We start from the raw sequence: 13,863 nt of genomic DNA, 5'->3' as shown, positions 1-13,863 counted from the left end.
AGGCAGGGCAACACTCTCCAAGGCCTGGGAAAGTTTCATGACACCACGCCAAAACCCTCACCCTGATGCGCGGCTTAGTGTCACAAGGAGGGAAAAGTTTTGGAAGATGGTGAAGGAGTACGTAGCAGACCGTGTCAGCGTCCTCAGTGGTCCCTCTGTGCCTTACAACTATTGGGCGTCCAAGCTGGACACGTGGCACGAACTGGCACTCTACGCCTTGGAGGTACTGGTCTGCCCTGCCGCCAGCATCTTGTCAGAGCTGGTATTTAGTGCTGCTGGGGGCATAATAACTGATAAGCGCATCCGCCTGTCAACTGAAAATGCTGACAGGTTGACTCCTATCAAAATGAACAAGGCCTGGATTGCCCCTGACTTCTCTACTCCACCAGTGGAAAGCGGCTGAACATAAAGGCACTTTAAATGTGGCTTTTATGGTGTATTGAATACACTGTATTCCCATGCACCCCTTCCACCACTAAAAAGGGTATATGGTTCAATCTTCCTTTTCTTGTCCTCCTCCTACTCCTCCATCATATCAACATGCTTATTACGCTGTCCTCGCTCCTAATGTTTTAGAGGGTCAGCTCAGCAGCAGACCCTCACCCCTAATGTTTTAGAGGGTAACCAGAAGGCACTCGCCCATAATGTTTAAGATGGTCAAATCAGCAGCAGGCACTCCCCCCTAATGTTTCAGAGGGTCAGCAGCAGGCCATCAATCATAATTTTTCAAGGGTGTGTATGATGCCCTCCTTTATGTGTAACAAAGGGTGTATTGGAGTGCCGGTTCCTTGTAATTTTTGGCAGCCTTTTCACTTAGTGCATAGGTTTTATGAGTGTAGGAGTCCCACATCCTTAACAATTGTACCACAGTGTGAATGACGCCCTCCTTAATGTGATATACAGGTCATATCGGAGTGCTCTTCCTTGTAATTTTCAGCAGCACTTGCACTTTGTATACAAGTAAATATACAGGAAAGAATGTTTCCTAACTATTTTTCCTCTAAAATCGATTTTAGCTTCGGTTTTGTGCGTATTATTGTCAGTCTGTAAAAGTGGCGTACTACTCGGACAACATCGTTCCCAGCAACGACCTGGGAGTCCAAGACATCCTCCCCATGCTGTGGTGTTTCCATCAATTTCTGACCCTTTCCTGTGAACCAGACACCCTCCCCTCTTCAGAGCACGGGGTGCCTGGTTTAATGCTCTGGTTCTCCCATTGACTTCCATTGGGCTCTGGTGCTCTGTAGAGCACCCGAGCATCACTTTGGTGCTCGGACAACAATAGTCCTGGTGCCTGAGAGGACCTAAAGGGTCCTCAGCTACATAAGAAGACATAAGTATTATAAATAGCACACGCTAGTTGGGGGACCCTGTTAAAGATTTTGTATAGGGACCTAAAGCTTCAAGTTACACCTTTGACAAAAGGACAACCCCTATATGTCTAGTGGTTATAACACTTAATACCTTTGGAAAAGTCGATTATGAGTAAAAACAAAATTCAAATTCATTAAAGAGTAATGTGTACTTACAGCTTGTATCTGAGAAGCATCTGTGGCAAGTCTTGTTGTTAAAGCTCCAGTACTGTTTTTCTTGTCATCAAACCATGATATTTCCTTTAGAGAAAGACAAAATATGCATAATTACCATATATCAAAATGAGACTTACAGCATTAGGTTTAATTCGTTCCCAAACTAACCTGGCGCAGCATAGATTTAAATGCCATTTGTCTTAGCCTCATGGTGAGGACCTCCCCTGATCTTCCGAACATGAAGCCCTAACGAAAGAAAAAAAGGGCTTGATCTGTGGTAACTACCATATGCAGGATATTAGATAGCATAAAGCTGTACAGATAATGCCTTTAATTGGTAAATAAATGTAAATGGAAGTATTATTTGATAGTCCTTCTACTTTAGAAATATTCTCACCATAGTTTACAGCTATCTAGTATGGGATGTATTGTGTTTGTAAATAGTAAGCTCACTACTATGAACCAGAATGGAGCTCCCACTCTGGTGGACTTGGCCCATGTATCTCTTATATGCTTGGTTATTTATTACATTGGCCATAACAGCCAATCCAGTAGGTAGGGAAGACAATCCCTTTAAATCTGTGAGCCGGTAGTTTTATGTGTCTAATGGTGAAATGTTTAGACTAGCACAACCAAAGTCACATGTGCACATCCATAAAGCTGACATTATTAAGATCAGATTAAGCATCCCTGCCGTCTGTCCAGGGCTTCTAAGCAGAGTATAAATATAGCTGGTTCCTACAACTCCATGAAAATTTTAGGCTCAAGCTAGGCCCAATAGAGGCAGCCCATCTGCAGAAGCCACCTTGACGTTTGATCAAAAATTGAGATGAGCGAAGTTTTGGAAAATTAGTTTTAGTTGCTTACTTCGTCACAAAGCACATTTTTTAGTAAGTAGTGGGTGCAATGACAGGGAGCTGCGCCGCCCCCCCATCATTGTACCCCCTGTGGGGTTTCGCTCTGGTAGACAGGATTAGCAGACGCAGTATAGAGGCAACAACAAGTTATTTGGATCAAACAGTTCAGTGTTTTATTTACACTTTAGGCAAGTGACAAAACAAGCAGTCATAAACAAGCAAAAAGTCACCTTGCGGTGTTGGTGGTAATTCACACCATGCAGCAATTCTGCCTCAAAGAGTCCTTGAGCATAGCAGCACCAACCTATTTTCATGCCAAACAGGTAGCAAGCCTTCATCCAGACACAAGGCTCCCAGATCCCAACACAGAGACATGGCTTCTGAGTCCAGCTGCCTATTTAAGGACAGCCAGGTGCTGCCAAAACCCGGACCAGCATTTAAAATTCGGTCCAGTATTTGACCTCACCTGGCTGTAAATCAGCCCAGCAGCACATGCTGGGGGGAAAATACCTGTTTTCCCAGACCAAACCTCTCACTGTTTCACACCCCATACATGATCACGGCATCTGAGAATAATAATACAGTGTAAAATTAACAGAAAAAAATTAAATCATACTTACTGTCTGCATTTGCTTGTGACAGGCAGGCCACCACCTTCTTGCTTGAAGATCTTGCGCAAAATCTTGTGCGGTCTGAGATGATGTCATCGCACAGGATTTCTGCCAAGATCTTCAATCAAGATGGCGACAGTAGTGATGAGCGGCAGGGGCAATATTTGAATTTGCGATATTTTGTCATATATTCGTAAATTCGCGAATTCAAGATTATATTCTTGATTGCGAAAATCAGCAATGTATTATTCGCATAATGCTCGCGAAATACCGGCGTGGGGTAGGCAAATTTTCTATTGGTTGCTAGGGATGTTGCTAAGCTGTGACAAAGCCTTCTAATTGGCCCACAAGCTAGAAGAAGGGAGGATCACCTGATATGTACTGTGTTAAAAAAAAAAAAAAAATAACAAATATTCGTCATTACGAATATATAGCACTATATTCAAAATATTTGCAAATTCTCGAAGTGCCGATATTCGCGAAAAAAAAATTGCTTTTCAAATATTCACACTCAACACTAGGCGACAGCTGGTCCGTCGCGAGCACATGGAAGAGGTACCGTAAGTATGATTTTTTTTTTTTTACTATTTCAGGTTAAATCGATTCGCTACCACGAAGCACGAGGAAATTCGGCTTTGCGGCAAATCAAATTTATTGGAATTGGGATCGAATTCCACTTCTTTGGATTCCATTCGCTCATCATCTCTAATCAAAAATGTTCGCTAACAGCTTCCATTCTTTATAATAATTAGTGTTGATCGAGCACCAAAATGCTCGTGTGCTCGGGCCGAACACATCGGTATGCTCGTGTGCTCTACCGAGCACAATGGAAGTCAATGGGAGAGCACCATGCACCCCCTGCTCTGAAGAGAAGAGGATGTCTGGTTCACAAAAAAAAGTTAGAAATTGATGGAAACCCCATCAAAATGATTTGGAAACAGTATTAAGAGGATAGCTGGATGCGTCTTGGACTCCTATTATCTACGACATACAATAGACAACCACACAAAGGCTTTATGCCAAAAGCCACGTATTTGCAAGCCATCAATCTATGCATGAGACAGATAACAGGCTCAGTCAGCATACCTTACAATGGCAGCCTTGTGCACTATGAGACATTCCAAACCAGCTCTCATCTGACTGAGAGCCAGTAAGCCTCAAAGTTACTTCAGATCTGTTGGATGGCTTGAGTGGACCTGTGCACCTAGATCAATATCATTAGGGAGACAAAAAGTTTTCTGATTGTCCTAACATAATATTCAATAACATTTCTATACAGTTTTGTCATGTAAAAACTCATTTGCATAAACATGGGCATATGGGAAAGACATGCAAATGATTAGAATCTGCCTTGTTTTTCAGCTGAAAAACCATTTGCATGGACAATTCGCGATTTACACTACTCATGAACAGCACCATCTATTGGTTTCATAGTCTTATGACAAGACTAATAGTCTTGTCATAAGACTATGAAACCAATAGATGACACTGTTCATGAGTCATTACAAGCAGGGCAATAGTCCTGGCAATAGTCCCCTAGCAAGCTTATATTACCGCATATAAAGTGCTAGAAGATGTGTGAATGATAGCAGCAATCCAATATACACCTCAGTGTTAGCGCAGGCTATTATAGGCTGAGTGCTACACGGTGAATGGACTCTGTTGAGCTGTGTGCCCCACTTACTAGCGCCCTAAAAAGATGAACAGCACCATCTATTGGTTTCATAGTCTTATGATAAGAGTAATAGTCTTGTCATAAGACTATGAAACCAATAGATGGCACTGTTCATGAGTAGTGTAGATCGTGAATATTCTAATCGCAAATTTTTATCGCAAATTTTCCATGCAAAGGCTAGACTAATAGTCTTGTCATAAGACTATGAAACCAATAGATGGTGCTGTTCATGACTCATGAACAGCGCCATATATTGGTTTCATAGTCTTATGACAAGACTATTACTCTTGTCATAAGACTATGAAACCAATAGATAGCGCTGTTCATGAGTAGTGTAGATCGCAAATTTTCAGCTAAAAAACAAGGCAGATTCTGCTTATTTGCATGTCTTTCCCATATGCCCATATTTATGCAAATTAGTTTTTACATGAAAAAGCTGTATAAAAAGGTTATTGAATATTATGTTAGGACAATCAGAAAACTTTTTGTCTCCCTAATGATATTGATCTAGGTGCGCAGGTCCACCCAAGCCATCTAACAGATCTGAAGTAACTTTGAGGCTTACTGGCTCTCAGTCAGATGAGAGCTGGTTTGGAATGTCTCATAGTGCACAAGGCTGCCATTGTAAGGTATGCTGACTAAGCCAGTCATCTGTCTCATGGATAGATTAATGGCTTGCATATACCTGGCTTTTGGCATATAGCCTTTGTGTGGTTGTCTATTGTATGTTGTAGATAATAGGAGTCCAAGATACATCCAGCCATCCTCTTAATGCTGTTTCCAAATCATTTTTATCGGGTTTCCATCAATTTCTAATCTTTTTTTGTGAACCAGACACCCTCTCTTCTTCAGAGCAGGGGATGCCTGGTTTGATGCTCGCGTCTCCCATTAACTTTCATTGTATTAATTTGTACTTGAGCACCCGCAGTATTCGGCCAAGCACTCGGATGTGCCGAGCAGCAGTTCGGCCGAGCATGCTCGCTCAACACTAATAATAATCTCTAATCCCTAGTTCTATTGCTTGCATGTACATATAACAGTGTGCTGCCAGATTTTGGCCTCATGCACACGACCGTTTTTTTTTAAGGTCCGCAAAAACGGGGATGTAGGTCCGTGATCCGTGACCGTTTTTTTGTCCGTGGGACTTCCTTGATTTTTGGAGGATCCACGGACATGAAAAAAAAGTTTGACAAGGTAGGATGATTCTTACCTCATCATCCTACCTTCTCTGAAATAAGGGTCCGAAACCCCACAGAGCCACTGCACCAACTGGTGCTGAGAATAAAGAATAAAGATCAAGTTGAACCCCAGTGCTGCACAGGATTACTGTGTGGACTGTGAGGATTTGAGTCGGGAGATCAGGCAGCTCTGGTGTCCCACAGAGTCACAGCATGCAGTATGAGTCCGGAGATCCTGCAGAACAGCTGACAGGCCGGATCGCTGCATAGTGAGAGCATGGAACTGAGAATGCTCCCAACTCTATGTGGAAGTATGGTGTGCGCTGCGATCCCGTGAAGATGTCAGCACTGTGAGGAATGACTCACTCTAGTATTATTAAATGTATCATTACAGGCATCAGTAAATGTATCATTTAAACTATGTATTTAGCCACAATATGGAGCGCTTGATCTTGCGCTACTGTAGCCCGCATACCACACAATGTATCCTCTTAGGGCTCTTTCACACTTGCGTTCTTGTCTTCCGGCATAGAGTTCCGTCGTCGGGGCTCTATGCCGGAAGAATCCTGATCAGGATTATCCTAATGCATTCTGAATGGAGAGAAATCCGTTCAGGATGCATCAGGATGTCTTCAGTTCCGGAACGGAATGTTTTTTGGCCGGAGAAAATACCGCAGCATGCTGCGCTTTTTGCTCCGGCCAAAAATCCGGAACACTTGCCGCAAGGCCGGATCCGGAATTAATGCCCATTGAAAGGCATTGATCCGGATCCGGCCTTAAGCTAAACGTCATTTCGGCGCATTGCCGGAGCCGACATTTAGCTTTTTCTGAATGGTTACCATGGCTGCAAGGACGCTAAAGTCCTGGCAGCCATGGTAAAGTGTAGCGGGGAGCAGGGGAGCAGCATACTTACTGTCCGTGCGGCTCCCGGGGCGCTCCAGAGTGACGTCAGGGCGCCCCAAGCGCATGGATCACGTGATCGCATGGATCACGTCATCCATGCGCATGGGGCGCTCTGACGTCATTCTGGAGCGCCCCGGGAGCCGCACGGACTGTAGGTATACCGCTCCCCAGCTCCCCGCTCCTACTATGGCAACCAGGACTTTAATAGCGTCCTGGGTGCCATAGTAACACTGAAAGCATTTGGAAGATGGTTCCGTCTTCAAATGCTTTCAGTACACTTGCGTTTTTCCGGATCCGGAGTGTAATTCCGGCAAGTGGAGTACACGCCGGATCCGGACAACGCAAGTGTGAAAGAGGCCTTAGGTGTCATATTAGATACCGACATGCATGCCACTTATCATTATCTGTAATCGATGCAATAAAATGCTATTGAAGGACCCTGATAATGAGACCGGCTAACTAGGAGCCTCATTATACCAAACACACCCGCCCCTACCTCTGAACCTCCCCCAGATTAACCCGCCAAAACAGCATTTTAAACACTTCTATCACAAGTGAATCCTTATTCTGTAAATTGTCCTGACGAAGGGGGCACTTCACCCTTGAAACGCGTTGACTTTAAATAAAAGAATATTATTTATCCCAAGGACTGATTTATATGCCAGCAGCGCCGGATAGTGGTCTGATATTTTTATGATTTTCTGCATACTTACTTTCCTGGAACTACCGAGACAGGAAGAGGCCCAGGCAGCAGTACGGCATTCCCTGATGCTGGTGGGGATAGATACCAGCTAAGGCATATACAGCTGTTGTGACTCCTCACAACAGAATCCGGTAAGCGAAATACGCACCACAATACTATATTATCTATAAGGCGGTACCACACATGAGGCGCTGTGTTTTTTGTCTTTCTTGTCTAAAAATTGCTAAGTAACCATGGCAACCAGGACTGCAGTAGCGTCCTGGTTGCCATGGTTACCGATCGGAGCCCCAGCGATTAAACTGGGACTCCGATCGGAACTCTCCACTGCCACCAATGATGGGGGAACGTGATTTTAACTAGGGGGGGGGGGAGATGTGAGGCCGCACTGGCCACCAATGATGGGGGATTCGGAACGTGATTTTAACAAGGGGGGGGGAGATGTGAGGCCGCACTGGCCACCAATGATGGGGGATTCAGAACGTGATTTTAACTGGGGGGCGAGAGAGGGGGAAGGCCGCACTGGCCATCAATGAATATAATATTCGGGAGGGAGGGAGTGTGTCCCCTCCTGCCTGGCAGCACCTGATCTCTTACAGGGGGCTATGATACGCACAATTAACCCTTTAGGTGCGGCACCTGAGGGGTTAATTGTGCGGATCACAGCCCCCTGTAAAAGATCGGGTGCTGCCAGGCAGCAGGGGGCAGTCATGTACACAGTTCTCAGTATTTTCTAACTTGAAGCGTCCCCATCACTATGGGAACACCTCTGTGTTAGAATATACTGTCGGATCTGAGTTTTCACGAAGTGAAAACTCATATCCGAAAAAGCTTTTATGCAGACGGATCTACGATCCGTCTGTGTGAAAGTTGCCAACGGCTACGGATCACGGACGCGGATGCCAATCTTGTGTGCATCCGTGTTTTTTCACAGACCCATTGACTTGAATGGGTCCGTGAACCATGTCCGTCAAAATAATAGGACAGGTCATATTTTTTTGACGGACAGGAAACAGGGATCACGGCCGCAGATAAACAACGGTGCATTTTCCGAGTTTTCAACGGACCCATTGAAAGTCAATGGGTCCGCAGAAAATCACGGAAAACGGAACAATGGCCACGGATGCACACAACGGTCGTGTGCATGAGGCCTTAGTTTGTGTGTGAAAAGGACATTACTGAGACATAATTCTGATAAAGATGCTTATTGTCTAAGATTCAGTCAAAACAAAATGACAGTGCACAAGCTAAAGTATCATAGCAGTGGCCATATCCAGAAAGTTATCATACGTAAGCAGAGGGATAGAACATGCAGGAATATACATAGACCAGTGAGATGTAAGTCATTGAAGGTATTTAGAGATTTTTAGAACTGCATTATACACTTTTGTAGGTAGGTATATGCCTACAGCAGGATAGAACATGTGCATGGTCCTCAGGAATAAAATATGCACATAATTAATACATAGACATAAAGTGTTAACTAACCTGTAAAAAAAATGTAAAGAAGGAAACCACACCAATAACAGTGACTATAATGGAGTAAATATTTATTTCCCTTTGTATAAACTCTTCATCATTAGTCCCAAAAATCTATGGAAAAGAAACAGAAACATTTACATTAATGCAATACTTTAAACTATTTAATATGAATCCTACATATTTAGAAATACTAATTCGGAAGCATGAAATATTGCAGGAATATTGTGATTTTTAAAAAAAAAAAGTGATTTGTGGACAGTTGTGGGAAAAAATGGTATGTGTGAACACAGCCTTATGTCCGTGATGTTAATATAAAAGGTTACCTTCCATGCCTATAATATACTTACAGCTATAACTTTAGCAAATATTACACTGAACGCTGGATGAACTCCTCCATTTATGGCTGCAGCAAGAGTTCCAAACAGAATATACAGCCACTCTGATTTATTCAGTTTTAATATTTTTAAAAATGAAATGTTTGGAAGTTTTTCCTGAGGAGAAGAAGAAATAAAAATATTAGTGTTCATGTTAATTAGAGATGAGCGAATTTATTGAAAATTTGATTCGGCTGCTTCGTGCTTTGTGATGAATTACTTTGTAAGTAGCGGGTGCAATGACGGGGAGCAGTGATAGTGCCGTCCCCGTCATTGCATCCCTCAGTTGCCGCGTTCATACATGATCGGGGCATCTGAGTGTAAAATTAACAATAAATCAAACTTACTAAATCAAACTTACCGCCTCCATTTGCTCGCGATGGGCTGGCCGCCGCCAACTTGCTTGAACATCTCAGCCGAAATCCCGTGCAGTGCGAGATTACGTCATCACGCCGGCTGGCGTGGTGACGTATGACGTCATCACGCCAGCCGGCGTGATGATGTAATCTCGCGCTGCACAGGATTTCGGCTGAGATCTTCAAGCAAGATGGAAGCTGGCAGCGTGTCGCGAGCAAATGGAGGAGGTAAGTTTGAATTTTTATACTATTTCAGGTTAAATCGAATTTGTCCTGAAATTCGGATCGAATTTCACTTCGTGGGATTCGATTGGCTCATCTCTAATGCTAATACCATTGTCATCAAATCCGATACTTTTGGATGACAGTTGCCACTAGTACAGAAAGTAATACAAGCAACAACACACAGACTTTCGTTGGCAAAGTCTGGTTTATTCACCACTTGTGTCCATGTAATATTTGAGCTATTCACTTGCATCTAAGGTAAAAATAAAGCATCTTTGCCAGTAATCTTAAAAAAAAATCTATATGTATACAGCACCCATGAAGACCCATGTAATTCCATGGTAACCTACTGCAAATGAACCTGTGCATTCTGATCCTGCAGACATTTTTAACTCCATCTGCAGCAAAAAAACCAAAAAGGCCCCTGTCAGGCGAGCGAGTTCCACACTTCGGACTCCCAGCATAAGTATGCGGCAGCAACCCTCGTGACCTTCCAGCAATCAAGGGTTGCATAGCATTATATTGATTTATGATGCTATGTAACCTTTGCAGTTTGGACTGTACTGGATAACACTGACATAATGCTATGTGACCTCGTCAGTGCTGGGAGGTCAGGACGGGAGATGCCACATACTAACACTGCGAGTCCGGAGTGTGGAACTTGCTCATCTGAAAGCGGCCAAAGGGTTCAGCATCTTCAAGGCTTTATTTGCAGATAAAATCTGCCCCTTATGTACTGCAGTCACTTTTTCGCAATACCTAGTGCAAATTAAAAATAAAATTAGGGCTTTCTGCCTTTAAAATGTAAATATTGTTTTACTCCATTTCTTAATTTTTTAATTTTTTTATCAAGAAAAAAATCTGATTGTCTTGTTAGGTTTGCATTTTTTCCTCTATGAAATAGAAACTTCAAAATGTAATAAATGGAGTAACCCCACTTAATCCTCTGTCGCTTCCAGTCTCTCTGCTGCAGGGTGATGTAGTCATGTATGGCTTCTTACCACTGCAGTCAATCTACCTTGTCTAGAGCAGCTGATGTTATGTTTCCCCAAGCTGCATGTCACTGCTGGGTCACGTGCCAGTTGGGGATCATTGGCTGCAGCAGTGCATGTGACTTATTCGGGGAACGGAAGTCCGGTGCAGACAGCCGGGGAGCAATGGAGCAGTCAGGAACAGGTAAGTATAGCTAACTTCAGAGATCTCATGAGGTGAGGGTTTTTAAAAAAAATCCTGGACTTGAACTTGTTGAACCTGTGTCTTTTTTAACCCATAATATTTCAAGGACCCTTTGGACCCGGGATATTCTAAATACTATAGTTCAAATTGCCTAGACTACTAGACTACTAAACTCCCGTTTCAGGTCTATTAAAACGTAACGTTTATTTTATTTGCTAAAGGTAATATGAACCGGGAGAAAGAAAGGAAAACTTTAAAATTTTAGGTGCAATTTTTACATCTCAAGTGGTAGGAGAGTTCAGTGCCATTACGTTGGAAGTATACAAATTTTTCCTCCTTGATTTTCAAAGAGGATCCGAGCTTAATTTACTCTGAAAGCATATGAATAGAAGTTAGCCCTAGTGCATTTGATCATGTATATACAGGAGACCATATAAACTGGTAACTAACCAGGACACATAAAGAGGGATATAGACCTCAACAAAGTCTACATTTAAGAGGAAATAGTGCATGGTTAGGAACCTTTCCTGTCACCTAATAGCAGTGGACGAAATTTATAAATATAAACAGGAAAGTAGAATATGATACATAGTGATATACAGTGCAATGAACTCAGAAGCATTGTATGACCTTACATACACAGAGTAAATTAAGCTCGGATCCTCTTTGAAAATCAAGGAGGAAAAATTTGTATAGTTCCAACGTAATGGCACTGAACTCTCCTACCACTTGAGATGTAATGAGACCCGGGTAGAAGCTCTGGATGCCTCCTAATATCATAAAGATCCTACATAAGTGAGGGAAACCTGTAAGTAAAAAACATATTAGGATATCTGGATATGGCGTTCGATATTAGTAGAAACCTAAGTCTAGACGCATGCGCTGTTTGCCCTGGGCATATGCTATGTGATTCTAACATCTGAAAAATCTCTAAGTCTACTAACAAGCGCCGCAATACCCAGGAGATGAGAATCTAAGTACAGGCGCATGCGCTGCACGAACTTATACCTGGAAGTCTAAGTCCAGATGAATGTGTGGCCTAACCAAGAGAGATGCGCGATCCCTGTAATTGGAAAATCTCTAAGTTCACGAGCATGCGCCGCAATACCTGGGGGACGAGAATCTAAGTCCAGACGCATGCGCTGTACTGTTATACCTCTGAAAAGAATTTTAGAGATCTCACGCATGCGCAGTAGCTAGTTTCAAGCGGACATGCGCCGTTACACCCAGGAGATGATAATGTAAGTACAGGCGCATGTGATGTACAAAATCACATCTGGAAAACTAAGTCCAGTCGCATGCGTAGCCTAACTAGGAGAAACGGGCAATGCATATATAACGGAGGGAAGAAAGAAATCTCTAAGTTCTTAAGCCTGCGCCGTAATACCTATGAGACAAGAATCTAAGTCCAGGCGCATGCGCTATACTGTCATACTCCTGAAGAAGCCACATGTAGTGGTGAAACATGTTGGGGGAGCTGTTTTTCTTGGATTTTAGATTAGGTGCATGTAAGACTAAGTGTCTCAGTGGGGAGTGACTACAGACTCACCGCACTCTGACCTTAAGCGGCGGAGAGTCGCGATAAAGATATACAAAGCAAATGAACCAAAGCGACTTGATAGGTGATCCTCAAGCATGCGATCTATCTAGGTGAACAAATGACTGCTGCTAATAGCAAATAATAAAAAGAAAGATGGACGCATGATAATGAGGCAGGATATATGGATAAAGTAACCCTAAATCTCTGCCGCCAGAGTCCAAATTGCACCTAAAATTTTAAAGTTTTCCTTTCTTTCTCCCGGTTCATATTACCTTTAACAAATAAAATAAACGTTACGTTTTAATAGACCTGAAACGGGAGTCTAGTAGTCTAGGCTATTTGAACTATATTTTTTAACCCATGTAACCCCTTCCCAAATCTTTACCTTTTCGGTTTCCTCCTCCTCTATGTCTTCTTCCTCTCCTTTCTCAGATACAGAAAATTTTTCATTTGACATGTTAGAATATAATCTCTGCACTAGGGGCGGTTTCCCCTGCATTGCTTCTTCATTTTCTCCAGCTTCTGTGCTTTCTGCTCCTTGTATAGCCTAATAAAAGAAAATTCAGGTTGCATGGGACAAAATTATTTTGAAAGGTTCTCTACAGCATGACCTGACCCATGAGAAGCTTGGAAAACTAAACCAATTCCACATATTTTAGCTAAGCATACTGCGGATGAGCGAAATTTACTCTTCTGTATTATTTTATCAGGGCAGACTGATGGCATTATGCTACTTTTATATTCTTTGGATGTTTTCTTTAAAATTCCAAATACTCTTTTACTTAGGTTTCCATGAGTTTGTAAGTAAGTATGAAATACAAAGGAAGACATTCAGAATTGGAACACATAGCTAGTTAATTATGGGATGTTTTACACGCCATGCTTAGTACTGAAGGAGCTCAGGTTGCTATGGATTTATGATAATACAGTTGGAGATCACAGTCATCATTTATCAGTTTATGGCTGATAGAGCAGATAGGAATATGCACACTTGACCAAAGACTGCAAGATGTGAACTGATCCTGTTACACATATTGAACTTTGAGATGATATCTTATATAACTAGCCCCGAAGGATCAATGATTTTCAACAAGTGGACCTCTTGTGTTCCTCCTGGAAAAGGTAAATTTATATGCCTCAACTAGCTTCCATTGAAAAGTGATCAGCCTTGAATGCTCCTGCATGCTAAGAACTCTATCCAAACATAAAGAACAGAAGAGGTCCCATTTTTTGCTCTGGTATGGGGGCACTGGTATA

At 42.6% G+C, this 13,863-nt stretch overlaps 1 protein-coding gene across 3 annotated transcripts in view; it reads right to left on the bottom strand.

The window, feature by feature from the left end:
- LOC121002302 (ATP-binding cassette sub-family B member 5-like) overlaps positions 1 to 13,863 on the bottom strand; it is a 1,125,761-nt gene that overhangs the window by 32,058 nt on the left and 1,079,840 nt on the right. For all 3 annotated transcript variants that reach the window (XM_040433700.1, XM_040433698.1, XM_040433699.1), the window contains exons 16-20: positions 12,992 to 13,153; positions 9,283 to 9,426; positions 8,942 to 9,046; positions 1,698 to 1,775; positions 1,530 to 1,613 (exon numbers count right to left, since the gene is read on the bottom strand). In XM_040433700.1, the coding sequence (XP_040289634.1) occupies positions 1,530 to 1,613; positions 1,698 to 1,775; positions 8,942 to 9,046; positions 9,283 to 9,426; positions 12,992 to 13,153 (573 nt within the window). The remainder of the gene's footprint in view (positions 1 to 1,529; positions 1,614 to 1,697; positions 1,776 to 8,941; positions 9,047 to 9,282; positions 9,427 to 12,991; positions 13,154 to 13,863) is intronic.

The sequence above is a fragment of the Bufo bufo genome, chromosome 5 (genome assembly GCF_905171765.1).
Source record: "Bufo bufo chromosome 5, aBufBuf1.1, whole genome shotgun sequence".
NCBI lineage: Eukaryota > Metazoa > Chordata > Amphibia > Anura > Bufonidae > Bufo > Bufo bufo.
Note: the sequence above shows the minus strand (reverse complement) of the source record. Positions and strands in the feature narration are given on the sequence as shown.